The 14262-nt window shown below is 41.9% G+C and overlaps 1 protein-coding gene and 1 long non-coding RNA gene across 2 annotated transcripts in view; both read right to left on the bottom strand.

Moving 5' to 3' along the window:
- The window catches only part of LOC132908429 (uncharacterized), an 81968-nt gene that overhangs the window by 16835 nt on the left and 50871 nt on the right, over positions 1 to 14262 (bottom strand). The window contains exon 2 of the long non-coding RNA XR_009658362.1: positions 1 to 10622. This exon is cut by the window's left edge and continues 16835 nt beyond it. This is a non-coding gene — a long non-coding RNA (uncharacterized LOC132908429). The remainder of the gene's footprint in view (positions 10623 to 14262) is intronic.
- LOC132908422 (cAMP-dependent protein kinase catalytic subunit 1) overlaps positions 1 to 14262 on the bottom strand; it is a 31097-nt gene extending 16835 nt beyond the window's left edge. Inside the window, exon 1 of the mRNA XM_060962454.1 lies at positions 1 to 14262. This exon is cut by the window's left edge and continues 16835 nt beyond it. Within this exon, the coding sequence (XP_060818437.1) occupies positions 12043 to 13104 (1062 nt within the window). The 5' untranslated portion in view covers positions 13105 to 14262 and the 3' untranslated portion in view covers positions 1 to 12042.

Below are 14262 nucleotides of genomic sequence, written 5' to 3'. Positions count from 1 at the left end.
GTCGTGCGTTCGCTTCGACGGTTCCTTTGCCGAATTTAACGAGACGCTCAAACGCGATACGTTATTTGCCACGGACGGCAAATTCGAATGCGGGGATCCTGGACGAACGGCGAACAGCGCGAAATAATTCGACGGGTAAAGTGCGAGACTTTGTCAACTCGATTTCTCGATCGTTGGGAATATCGGGACTGATCGTGCAGGATGTAGACGAGAGAAAGAGAAGGGAACTCGAGATATCGTTGTTCCGTCGCCGATCGAACACGTCGAGAACCACGTTCCAACGAAACTACGTACTTGGCTTTGAATCGAAGTCGCCTTCCTTCCGATAGAAGACCGTCCTCGCTGTTCCAGTTACATCGCCATACTAAAATCACGCGATACGTCAAGCGTTCGACGGATGGATGGAGAACGCCGTTACAATTGCGTCGAATATTCGCGATCAAAACAGTTGCTCGCGCGCTTCTTACTCGAACGCGATCTTATCTGATCGCGCGATCGAAAATCGTTACAACTTACGAGGTCGTTATCGGTAACGCGTTCCCGAGGTGACGTCGACGACGGCAACGCACGTGCGCCGATAAAAACCAGAAGAGTCGAAGATCGTGTGTTCCGTTTAATCGACGCAGGTAGAAAAATATTTACGTGTATCTAGAAGGAGAAACGAAAGCAAATACCTCTCTTAGATGTTAGTTTGGCAAAAATTGTCCAGCAATTCGATCAATCCTCGAAACTAATTGGTTTTGCTTGACGACTTGGCGAAAAGGAAATGCGACTGGATATTTTCCGATAATTACACGCGCATTATATATCGTGCGATAATTACTAATCGACCAACTAAATATTGTTTCCAAGAAATATGATAGGATTTACTCGTGTTTGCAATGTTCTACGATACCCAACACGACGTACGCTTATCTATTACGCAATCAGACAACGACGAGCTAAATAAACGCGAGATAAGCGGCGATAGAAATAGAATGGAATCGAAGAAACTCGCGAATCGAAACACGGACGTCGTTTAAAGTCGTATTTACGAATATCGGCACGATTGATACGTATCCCATGAAATCAGAATAAATTTGTACGTTTAACGATTAAAAGTTTGAGATTGTACTTGCTACGTTGTATCCTATCGTTTGTTGCGAGGACGAAACGCGTACAAAGTGGATTTCTAAAGATGCGAAACTCGATGATAAATTCCCCGAAATGGACGCTTTCGTAAAGCAAAAGAAAAAAAAAGAAACGCGTGACAATTGATCGGACTACTTGAAATTCACGAATGTGATTCCTTCGAAAATCCGAATCGCGATAAGAACTAAGGAAGCAGATCAAACTATTCGCCAAGAAAATTCCTGTGGACGAAAAAAAGTCCATATCGTTAGGACGCACAAACGCGTGAAAATCCGGTGAAAATCTCGCGTACTTGGATTCTAGTTTTCTACGTCACGCATCAGACAGAGGAATATTTCTAAAACTGTGTTCGGATTCAACGGTAACCGTGTCATCTCATTTAGAACGGCGATGTTTCACCTTGTCAACTTCGTCGTATCTGACGTTCGTTTTGGTCGTTAGTTCCCTGTGCTTATAATGGAGAAAACGTCGTTCTCTCTGTATCGATCGAACGTCGATTTAGCGCGTTTCCAAAACTCTAAGTCGCGCGATTCGTCGATCAACGAAACGGCCGACGCGCGCGGATGGAACGAACTGTCGGTGTTCAACCGTCGTCTCCGTGTTTCACGGTCAACGAGAAGTGGAATGTCGTTGAAACGGACCAGGATACGCGATACGAAGAAGCGGTTTCTCGGCTTCGTTCTTCGAACGCGCTACCAATTAACACAAAGCTTACCGAAAGAGGAGTTTCCGTTCTAAGAGACACCTGGCCGATATCCTCCTAAGATTCGCAAGAATCGGTGCAACATCACTCGCTGATCACACGCAACCCCCAAGTTTCCGCGAAGGTCTTGGAATTTTAACTTTTTCGCAACTTCCGAAATCTTCTCGACGTTCCGTCGATGCCGATCGCGTCCCATCGACGATAACTGGAATCCCATTCGATCGGAACTTACGATGCGATTTCAAGAACTAGTTGCATCGTAGCGTAGTCAGCTTCGACGCTTGTCCGTTCGATGGACAAAATGTCAAGAAGAATAACGACGAACTTCGCCAAGAGTGGAAACTGCCACCTCGACGAAGCGATACTTGCGACGCCGGTTAACGAATTTTCCGTTTGACGAATTTCAGTTTGACGAAGGAAACTACGAGCCAGCAAGGAGACAAAGTTTGGCCGAGTGTGTGGAAAATCGCGGTTCCTCGAGATGTCGGCGAGGATGTCACGGGGACGTTTGGTCCCATAAACCGGGAGACGCGCAACGTAAATAACCTGGTACGCGTAACCCTTGCGCAACTAGGAAGCGGATCGAAGCCTCGCTCGCTAACGAGCATCACTGGTATCAGCATGAGATAACGCGGTTTATTCGCGTCGAAAGCGTCGATAGCGACTATCTACATATCAAGACGAGCGACGATAACATCCGAGAAGCAGAAACACTATCGTGAGCACAGCCACAGATGAGGAACGTCGGCTGAGAGGCCCGACGATTAATTTACTAAGGATAGTTCTTCTTTGCGCGCTTGATAACCTTGCTGATCGAATAAGTCGGAATTACTTCTCAAGCCGGATCAAATAATCTTGTACTTGATATAAAAAAGACACGACTCTACACTCGCAATGGCATTGCCTGGGTCGCTGGAAAGTGGATTTAATCGCGTAATTCCCGGGATAAAAGGAAATAACGTAGTTTCGAATTGCATACGGTAAAATTAGTCGCAGCTGGGAAACTCTTACGAATTTCAATTTCAAGAGATCGAAGATGAGCGGCGGATCCTATCGATGCGAAAGTTTTGCCGCTTTTTCCTACAGCTATCTCTCTAGAACGCGTGAACGCGCTATACATTTCTACGAATCGAGCAACTTTAATAGATTTTCAACGATGGAAGAACGTCCGTAGACTTTTATTTACAAATCTATTTCCATTAAAACGGAATTACATCGGCACAACTTCCGACCTAATCCGGCAAAACAAACGAACGTATAAGAGAAATTGTGGAATAAAGATTTTGATAGAGAAGAGGGTTCCATGTTCCGTTAAATAGCAAAGTAAATTTTCATTTCCTTTGATCCCGCAATTACACACCTATCGAGAACGTGCACTGTGAATATTCCAACGAACGAAGCATAACCGTGACGTCGCAATCGCTATCCGTTACGATGCGAAATGAGTTTGGCGTTGCAGGCGAAACAACCGAAAACGGACGAAACGACGAAACCTTTTTAATCGGATTCAAATCAAATAGAACCGCACTGCGCGACAGCAATTTAGGCCTCTGAATTTTCATCTCATCGATCGTAATTACCACGCTAGACGCTTCCATAGCCTTCGAATTCCTTAATTTCCATCGTTTGTCCGACGATAAGTAGCGAGAAACGAAAGAGGCGAAACGACGCGTTCGCTTTAAAACAAAGCAGCCTGGAATTGTACGTGAGAAGTATAAATGGTACAAGCGTATTTCTGCGATTCTTTGTATCGCATTACGATTCTCTGTGACGCAATACCGCGGCAATCCAGCGCCAAAGATAAAATAAAATACCAGAATACCAAGGATAACGAACGACGAGCAACTTTCGATATTAAGCGACAAAGAGACGCGTAAATCGTTGGAAAATCGAAGATCTGTAAAGAAGAGAAGAAGAATGCATTTCGTTAAAGCTGGCTTCTTTCAAAGTGTTTCATTCCGCAACTTTGCTCTTCGTCTTCCGATCAGAGGAATTCTATGCTACGAATAATCGAACGTTTTACTTCGAAGAATTATAAAACACTCGACGTCGATCGCTAATAAAACTTGGCGTAACATCGGACAACTTTTTTTAAACGACTCGTTCAAAACTTCGATGGAATTTCAGAAATTTAAACAGATCGAACAACTCGAACGTCGTTCGACCATTTCAAAAAATCGATACGAATTACCGCGCGGTTTTACGTATTCTGCCCGACTGTTCCACCGCGCGAACAACAACCATTTCCAATTATCTATCGCGAACTCTGCGGAATTCGTAAAAATTTTCTCTACGTTGATTAACAAAAAAACGTGATTACGCGTTCCCTATCTAAAATTACAATATGCAAACAAAGAATCGACCAGACATCGCCGTTAATGTAAAACGGATATTACAGCAATAAATACGAAACGGAATTTTGATCGATAAATCAATACCGCGCACGGTTTACAAAGCTCCGTATGAAAATAATCTGCGAGCACGTAGATTTTAAAGAAATCTTTATACACTGCAAGTTATTTCCGAAGAATGGCACACCGCCTAACTACTACCACGCTCGCCTTGTCTCAAACTAAATTGATCGTTAATAGCCCGATCGTAACTTTTACGAGCGGTGGTTGTCATAGACGTTCGATGCGGTACGCGCTTCGCTCTTTAAGATCGTCGTTCTCTTTCGTTGCCTTCACCTCCGCGCTTCTCCCTTTTTCTTTCTTCCAAATAATAATCCTTCTTCGTTCTACGTAGAAATAGTTTGCATATTACAACGGAATTTACTCGACTACTTTATCGAACTTTGCTTGTGCGCACGACGATCTCGCAGCGTCGATTTTTCATAGAAAAATATGAACGTGAATGTTAAGCGTTTCCGATTGCGACTCCTACGACGAGCGGAAAGTAACCTTCCAGGATCATCGTCGTATCTTTCTTCGTAGAAATATTTCGATACAATCGTCGACGGTTTACAAAATATAAATCGATAAAACTCGTAACGATGCGAAGGAAGATGTCCTATTGTATTACGTAAGGAAAGTACGGCTGGAAATTCACACGATAAACCGTAAGAAAGTTGGAATTTTAAAGACAAACGCGCGGCAGAATAGACGCGTCCTAATATCTCATATGTATAAATTACTATTGCACTGGTTATTATTCGGTAGATTTAACAACCTATAGAGCGCAAGACAAACACATCGATTTTCGAAGAAAGGACAAAGGTAATATCAATTACCGTTGAGTTCGCTACTAGTTGATAAAACTACGATGATGGGAAAATTTCCAAGTCCATATATTCGCCGACGTTCTATCGTAGCAGTTCGATATTATCGAGTACTCTCTTAACCTCTATCCCCCTTCCTTCTTCGTTGATTCTCTTATTAAAACGTCGCAACAGTTTGTCCGTTAAACGAAGAGGGAAGAACCAATGTGTCGGCTAAGAGAGAGAGAGTGTGTGTGTGTGTGTGTCCGTTTCATGAATATTGAATTTATTAATTCGAAACTGCACCGTCTCCGCCAAACCTGATATTTCATGCCAATATTCCCCCAAGCTCTTCAAAGAGATTTGCTTTTACCAATACTACCGTTATGGTGAAATATAAAAATACAAAAGTATCGGTGAACAGTTGATTGGTAGGTATTTTTACATTTATAAATATTTCAGTGACACGTGTTCTGTCAAATTTGTCTTACGCTTCGATTCGAACGTTGTTTCACGCTAAACTTTGAAAATCGTTCGTTATTTTATTTTATGTAAAAACAAATAGCTTCGAAGATACTAACCGACGGATAAAGCTGATTCTTTTACTCATTAACATCGTGTATAAATCGTATTGAGAAAAATCGATAAAAGTCGATTCGACCGGACCAAGTTGAATACGAGACAGGATTTCGAGAAAATAATAATTGCCGTGGCGCTTGAATATTCCGACATAAAAACAGATCGATGAAACAGGTCAAACCTTATTTTAATTTTGGATACCCATAGGACACTGCGCTACTGGCTATAAAGACGTTGGGTAGCTATTTTTGAGATGCAAAGTCACCGTGAATATCCGAAATCCGTTCACCACGATCATTCGGATATTACCTTTCCAAAGAAATAACAAAGTAATATTATACGAGAAGATGAACATTCGTAAAATAACACAGACAGCAAAGCAGAATCTATTCTCAGAATTAATTTCCTACGAAATGAAATTATTTGAAATTCCGTTTGTTATTTCGAGCGATGTAGGTTTTTTAACCCTCGACTGGAACCATCGCATGAGAAATGACCACGTTAGCGTCACATTTATACAAAATTTTAGGATATTTCGTTCTAATTTGTATCGTACTTCGATCATCGAGCGATGCTAGTTCGATCGATCACTATCTTTATCACATAAAATACAAAATACAAATTAAAAGAAAGTATCCTAAAATTAATCTACCTTGCTATGGATTATCTAGAACCCAACGATACCGATCGAAGATCAACACATAAAATTATCCAATCCTAATCGTACCGATTAAATTATCCTGAGTTATAAGCCAGGCCACTAAGAACGTTATTACCATCATAGATACAGAAACGTATCAAAAATGAACTGCCACGATTCCGATCGTTATAATTCGCTCGAGATATTTAAAACAGCGATTAGATAAGTTGTCTTGTTCGATCCGATTCACTTCCTGCGTAGTATCTTAATAATATACGCTACGTTGCGAGCAAAAACGTTGCGTCTGTTCTGTTCTGTGCAACGATATTTTAATGGACATCGAAGGCAAACCGTTACATGACAATGGATGAAACAATAAAATAACGCAATTGACCGCTTTCCATGAGCGGAATTGCGCTTGATTTACGTTCAATAAATAATTAATTCCAATTCGAGAGCATACGGGTGACAGACGGAAAGTAACCATCGATACGCGTGTAATATCAGTGAGAAGTTTAAGACCGCTTCTGTCGCTGTATCACACGCTACGCAAGTACATCAGCAAGTAATTAATAACAGAAAGTAACAGCGGATATAATTGATTTTCAATCTAATATTAAGTAATAATACGATGTAACGTAACAGAAATAAACAACTTTGAAAAATGTATAATTAGAAAACAATCTTTCGACTACGCGATTCTTGAAACTGTGGAAAAAACGCTCCCCTGTTCCGGAAAAATCAAATTAAATTTCGATCGATATAAGAAACAATAAAAAATATGTAACAAATTATATGAAATAAAGTAATACAAAAATCACAAATTAAACAATTTATACGAAATAATAATACGCGCCTTCTCTTCTTTTCTTTTTTAATTTCTTTTTGCTAGAGTTTATTTTGCGGAGTGGTCTGAAACTCGCAGACCTTAAAATATTTCCGTACGTTCGAGCTTTTAACATCGAACGGAATAACAATTTTGTTCTCTTATTTGCCAAATTATCCGACCGTTGACAAATTTCCGCTCTATCGTCGATCGACTAGTTTTACGAGAGAAAAGAAAACAGGATTGCTTAGTGGTTAATAACGAGTTGTAAAATAGATGCTTCCCTTGATCGACGGGTACAATCGTGCAAAGAGATAGCAGACAAAAGACAAACGTAAAGTACCAAACACAAAGCGGAACAAAGTGTTATTGCCAGAATGTATGCGTCTGTAACGCAGGCAATTTACCACTTACGATATGAACTTGAACGAAGATACTTTTGATACGATTACGTAAGTATTTATACGTGTGATTGTTTAAAATTTTATCGACACACGTGGGTCAACGATTGCGAAACGGTTATTGAAAGAACCAAGGGACGATCTATTTACGAATAGAGCAATAACGGCACGTATTGCACGTCGAATGGAAGAAGAAAGAGTGGAAATGGATAACGTTGAGGAGTGCGATACGTAATTGAGAATCGACTTGACGATACGTTCCGTGGCAAATTCACGAGAAAGAATCGCTTAACGAGGCAAAACTACGATAAACATAGCGGTATAACGTGGCTTTAAACGATCGCTTACAACTAATATTTACAAAAGGATCTTTGTACGCTCGACGATCGTACACGTTCTTCAAGATTTTCAAAATACAATGAAACTATCCTGTGTAACTTTTATCGCACAGATACGACTCGACGGTTATTATTCGTCGAAAATAAATATTGTTCGAACGCATTAACGCTACGTTAAGATGCCGTAATCTACAACCATTTGTAGAGCAGCTATAACGCAGAAAATAATACGCGACGGTGAAAGAGGCCTTATCTCCTCGAATCCTCGCGTTATAGCGATAAAGCTTAAACGATTGCCTCGTAGTTGTCCTAGGACAGTTACGAATAATCAATCGGATACAGATCCGTAACAAGAAGCGCGGCACGAAACTCGTTCGTACGATTAATAAGATTATCCGATTTATCGATTAAGAAGCTTTTGTAACGTGCTGTCCTTACCGAACCAGACAAATATACGAGGAAACATCTTCGAACTAAGATCGATAAGATATAAACCAATTGCTCTAGAAATTGATAGGTCTGATCCTGCTTGTACGACTCGCCGTGTATCGAGCGATTCAATGTGCGCTAAATTTACAGCGTTCAGCTATAACGATATGCGCATAGGTGAGATAACGTGGAACTTTTACGAGCAAAGTTCCAACGCGAATCATGGCGATTTGCTCCAAGTTGGAGATTGGAATACCGAGCGAAATGAATTTGTGCTATTCAAACAACTTTACCGAGTCATAGGTTTTTCTTTCTCGATATATCGAGAGAAACGGTTTTTTGTAAAACGTGGAAAAGAGACGAATTTTATACGCGTAAGAAGCGAAACCAGCCATCTGATCATTCTCCAAATTACAAATATCGAAGAACGGGAATAAACGACAAGCTAATCACGATACTGGTAGTCGTGTCGCCGCAATCAACGTTTCATTGTATACATGTGTGTGTGTATGTGTGTGTATATGCGGACAGAATACCAGCCAAAATTGGACGATTTGAAAGCATAACCTGTCTCGATCGCGCAATTCCTTGCCAACAACTTCCGTGCTACTTTGTTCGAACCAAGCCTATTCTTGTTTTTATTTATTCAGCACTGCAGCATACGCGAGCGAACAATGTACACGTGTATACTCAAGGTAGAGAAGGAATATACATCCTAAAAGTCAGCAACGCGACAAAAAAGAACATACATTCTTTTCTCTGTCCAGTTCTTTGTACTTGCGCATTGCTATGACGCGCTCGTTTACCGCAATAGAGAGAGAGAAGATTTCGCGTTTTCCAAACTGCGATCTTTAAACATAAAATTCTTCGTGGATGTTACATTTGATCGATGAACCAGCGTGTTCAATTTAGAAAAAACCATACTACATTCTTGTTGAAAGAAACTCTATTCAAAAACAGACGCGTATTTTTTAGGTTATATACATATATATATACATATATGTTATATACATATATTATACATATATATGTAACTCTTATCGAGAATATCCAGATACGAGCACGTTCAAAGCACGCGGAAAAGTAAGCCTCGTTATGATTTGACTTGTTACCCGTTACGTTTCCCTTGCCCCGTTCTACCTGTTTTTGCTCGGTTGCAACTTTGATCGTTAAGTTTCGTCTCGTTTGCAAAGAGAACGAAACTGGACGAAGCTAAAGGAAACTGGAAACCGCGGTAATCGTATACCCGATGTTACCGCAACGTGGGCCACAGATTTATCCGAATGTTGCGCATTCTCTATCTTTTTCTTATTACGTGCATCTAACGACGGTTAGCTGGTTAACTAAATAAAGCCTTGACCAATTCGCCGAAATCGGATTGATACGACGTCCCTGTAATTTAAATTATTTCGCGCCTACGATCAATCTTATCGTTTTTCTTATCGCGTAATAATCGAACAGCCCTTTGAATTCGGATCACAAGTGACGATCTTACGTCACGGCGAAACCATTCGCAGAAAGTTTCGTAATATATACGCACAGTGTGTGTGTGTGTGTGTGGCTTGGAACGAAGCTACGCGTGTGGCGGACCTTCTCGTGCGTGTTTCATTGTAAAATCGATTCTCATTATACGATCGACGCGTGTCCAATCGTCGACGCTCAGGGCTCGTTGGTGTTGGTGATTCTCTGATTCTCGCGTTCCTTATGTTAACTGGTCGTTGAATTTCATTACCGCCGAGATACGATGCCGTAAAGTATCCCATATGCTCCATCTCGAAAGGAGGTAGTTTTAATGGATTGGAAAAAAAAAAAAAAAAGAAAAAATTAACAAACGCGTCTTTCAGCGATACAACACTCTCGCTGTCATTGCTACTGCCGCTGTTCTTCGTTTCGTTATCGTGTCCCTTTGTTCTCCTTCGTTTACGTTCCTTCGTTTGTTTTTGTCCCTGGTTTCGTCGTTCGTTTTATTTTTTTGGACAGTCTTCTGGCGATTATGTTTTAACGCGCTTCTATATCCCGTTCAATGAAATTTTCACTCCACGTGTACGTACACGCGCAATTTCCTTTGGCCGTATCGCGCGTGTGCATCGTTCGTTTCTCTTTCCTCTTGCACGAATACAGGATTGTCCATACGTTTACATTTCGTACTAAAAGTGCAGCTCTATATAAAAGATAACGTTGCTTTTTTTGCATACAGCAACTTAAGGCGATATAATTATATACGAATACTCTTATAACGTATCTATGTACGAACGCCGGTGGTCCTCTATTAAAAACCTTCCAAAAATGAATCCTTATTTTGCTCGTACTCCCGTCGATCGCATTTTCACAAATACTCTCACTTTCTCGCTCTTTCTCTCTCTTTCTTTCTCTCCCTCTCTCTCTCTCTCTCTCTCCCTTTCGTCTCTTCGTTCCTGTTTTTCCTGTATCATTTATGCAAGGTACAATATAATTCAACAACGAGCATCTGTAGCCAGTATATAACGAGTATTTTTTCATTTTTTTTTTCTTTTAATAAGATTCATAATATGCTATAATAAAGGTCTACCTTTCTCTCTCCCTCTCTCTCTCTCTCTCTCTCTCTCTCCCCTGTTCTCCCACCCACTCGTTCTCCCCCTTCTCGATCGATGAAAAACGAGTCATATAAATATTACTTCAGCAAAATAATCGTGTGACGACTAGCTATTATAAATACGGTTCGTATCGTGGCAAAAACTTTTCTCCCAACGAGAATGAAGAGAAAAATGCTCGTAGACAGATAGACAACAATGCACGACATGACAATTAATTGTTGGTGTATTTTATATCCATTTTATCCCGTCAAGTCCCTTTTTATAAACTTTGTATGTGCTAAAAGAGGCAGGACGATGGAGTAGAGGGGCGTGGTGTAAAAGGGGGTCGGGGAACATTCATAAAGATTACAGGGACACTAGATGTATGTACAAAATAATTCCGGCAAAACGACGTTTTCCGATATTAATAGTACTTATCGAGAGCAATCTTTACACACGCCGCCTCTAATAAACCGGATAATAAAGCCATCTTAGGGAACACACACATATACGTGTAAATATATATATATATGTATATATATATATATATAATAAATAAATATATATATATATATATCGTCATTCTCATACGTCAATAATGTCGGTTACTTGGCTGAAAAAAAAAAAAGATGTTTCCCTTGTAAAAAGTCGTAGTGGTGACAGTGACTATGAGTGTGAGCACACGCGTACGCGTATGTGTATGTGTGTTTATATATGATATCTGTGTATGCAATATATCGTAATTTTCTCCAATATATTATATCTCTTTTATTTCTGTCAATCTCGATACGTTCAACGACGCCGATTACCGTGTTTCCTTCGTATACTCTTTCCATTTCCGCTCTCCTCAGAAGTCCACAATCACAAAATAAAGCGCAAAATCTGCCATCTGCTTCTTACGTGCTCGTCCACCTTAGTTTTCTTTCCGTTTCTCGACTCTTTTAAGCCACCTTCCTTCCTTCCTTCCTTCCTTCCTTCCTTCCTTCCTTCCTTCCTCTATAAAACTATTGCATCGAGCGTGCCCGCAAACGCACAGATCATACACGCGCACGCACACACCTGTATACGCTTTCTTTCTATCTTGCATACATGTAATACATTCTCTCGTTTACACTACTCGCTCCCATCCTCCCGCTCTCTTACTTCATCTATATTCCTCGCCCGAAGAAAAGCGAGCAGCGAGCGACGAACCATCGCGTATCAATGTATACGCGATACGTGTGACCATGTTGAATGAATGCGGGAATTCAAAATTCGGCGAATTCCTTGGCACACTTCTCCGTCAACGAAATCCTCAGCGTCTCCTCCTCGTAGTCGTCGAAATTGCTCGTGTCTCCCGGCCCTTTGCATTTCGGTATGAACGGGGCCTCGATTTTCTTTTGGAAGACAGCTATCCAATCGGTACTGGCGAACCACTTGTGACCCTTGATATCGTTTACACCGGCCTTCAGATTACCGTACCTCTTGGTAAGATCGACTTGCAGCAAATTACGTAGTAAGTCTTTCAAATCGGATCCAAAATGCGAGGGAAATCGTGGCTTTCCGCTCACGATTTTCTCGTAGATTTGGATTGGTTGATCAGCGAAAAATGGTGGATAACCGGCAGCCATCTCGTAGACGAGGACACCGAGCGCCCACCAATCTACAGCTTTGTTGTATCCTTTGCTGAGAATTATTTCAGGCGCGAGATATTCCGGCGTGCCACACAAGGTCCATGTTCTACCCTGTACCCTTTTGGCAAAGCCGAAATCCGTGACTTTCAGATAGCCCTGTGAATCGATCAACAGATTCTCCGGCTTGAGGTCCCTATAGATTAAGTCGAGGTAGTGAAGATACTCGAACGCTAATACGATTTGTGCCGCGTAAAAGCGCGAGTGTGGTTCCGAGAAGCGACCAACCTTTCGTAGATGGCTAAACATTTCCCCTCCTGGGACATATTCGAGGACCATGTAAAGATAAGAGTTATCCTTGAAATGAAATCGTAACGAGACCAGGAACGGGAAGCTAATCGCCTGCAGTATCCTCTTTTCGTTAAGCGTGTGTTCAACTTGCTTAAGTTTCACGACCTTCTGCTTGTCGAGTATTTTCATGGCATAATACTCTCCGGTCGGCTTGTGTTGCACTATCATGACACGGCCGAACGAGCCGGTGCCCAGTGTCTTGATTCGTTCGAAATCGTCAAGGGCAGCGGTATTTGTAGGGTTTCTTTTCCATTTGTCCTCGAACTCTTTCTTTGCCTTGTCGAGAAACTCCTTGACGCTCTCGGCAGCGTCAACCTTTTTGTTCGCAGTCGCGGCATTGTTGCCCATCTTAGCAGCCGCGCTCGTACACGAGCCTGCCAGGGCTCTACACAGCTCGAGAAGTTCCAGAAGACCGCGTCTTCGTTTTCGTTTTCGTTTGCCCTCTTCCGTAGTCGAGCCTACCACGGCCCTGCCAATCTCCACTCTCTTCAAAATTGTCGCTACCTTCTACCACTTTCCTCCGCTATCCGTACTCTCTCCTATCGTCACCGAACGATTCGCAATCTTTCTATCCGTTACTTGTCAATGCTGGCCCTACGAGACCTATAAACGTCCGAGAGAGCACTCACACTTACGCAAGAACAGGGCACACGCGCGCACTGCACGACGGATACACTCCTACCGATGGCGGACTATACTTCCCTTTTTTCGCCAGTGTTCGATTCACTTAATAACAACCATACGACTTCTCGCACTCGGTACGAACCTTTGTGGTCCCTTAATCGTACGACGAAGCGAGACCGAGCGATTTCGCGCGGAAAAATGGGTCAGCATTAATCCTCGTCCGCACCTTGCGCCATCTTTCCTGTCAATTGTACTAGCCCGTCGTTGTCGTCGTCTACTAGAGCTGTCTCAGTCTTTCCTTTCTTATCCTTCTCTTTTTATTTCTGCCTTAACTTGTCGCTGTACTCTCCTACACCGCAGCAACTTTCTTTGACGTGTTCGTCCCACTGCTTTGACAAATCAAAACACTAAACACTAGTCGGTTCTCACAGTAATGGTACAGAGTGGCTAAATCGCAACTCGAGAACGACAGTTTGAAACAAGGGTCGAACGGAACGAGAGAATGACGTCGGTTTCGATCGCTCTCAACCCTCGGAACGCTTGTGAAACGTCGTCTGCTCAACTTACACGACACGCACACCACAAACTTCGACTCGGACGTATTAAATGAACATCGCGAACGAACGTGTATCGCATCTTCTCGCGATAGAGAACAAAGTACGCGCTATCGCACTAAACACACGAATTCTTTTATTATAGTCGCGGACTGATTTTTAAGCTCTTAAAGCGAAGCAGGCGGCGATAGCGGAGATAGTCGGTACCGTTCCTAAAGATGGCGACGCGGCTCGCTCCGCTTGTTCGTTCGGGATTTCGCACGAATGCGAAAATGACGAAGTGTCGCTCTACGAAGCGAGAGAGCTACTGTAATGCACAGATCGGATA

The sequence above is a fragment of the Bombus pascuorum genome, chromosome 6 (genome assembly GCF_905332965.1).
Source record: "Bombus pascuorum chromosome 6, iyBomPasc1.1, whole genome shotgun sequence".
NCBI lineage: Eukaryota > Metazoa > Arthropoda > Insecta > Hymenoptera > Apidae > Bombus > Bombus pascuorum.
This window is presented reverse-complemented; position numbering and strand designations above follow the sequence as displayed.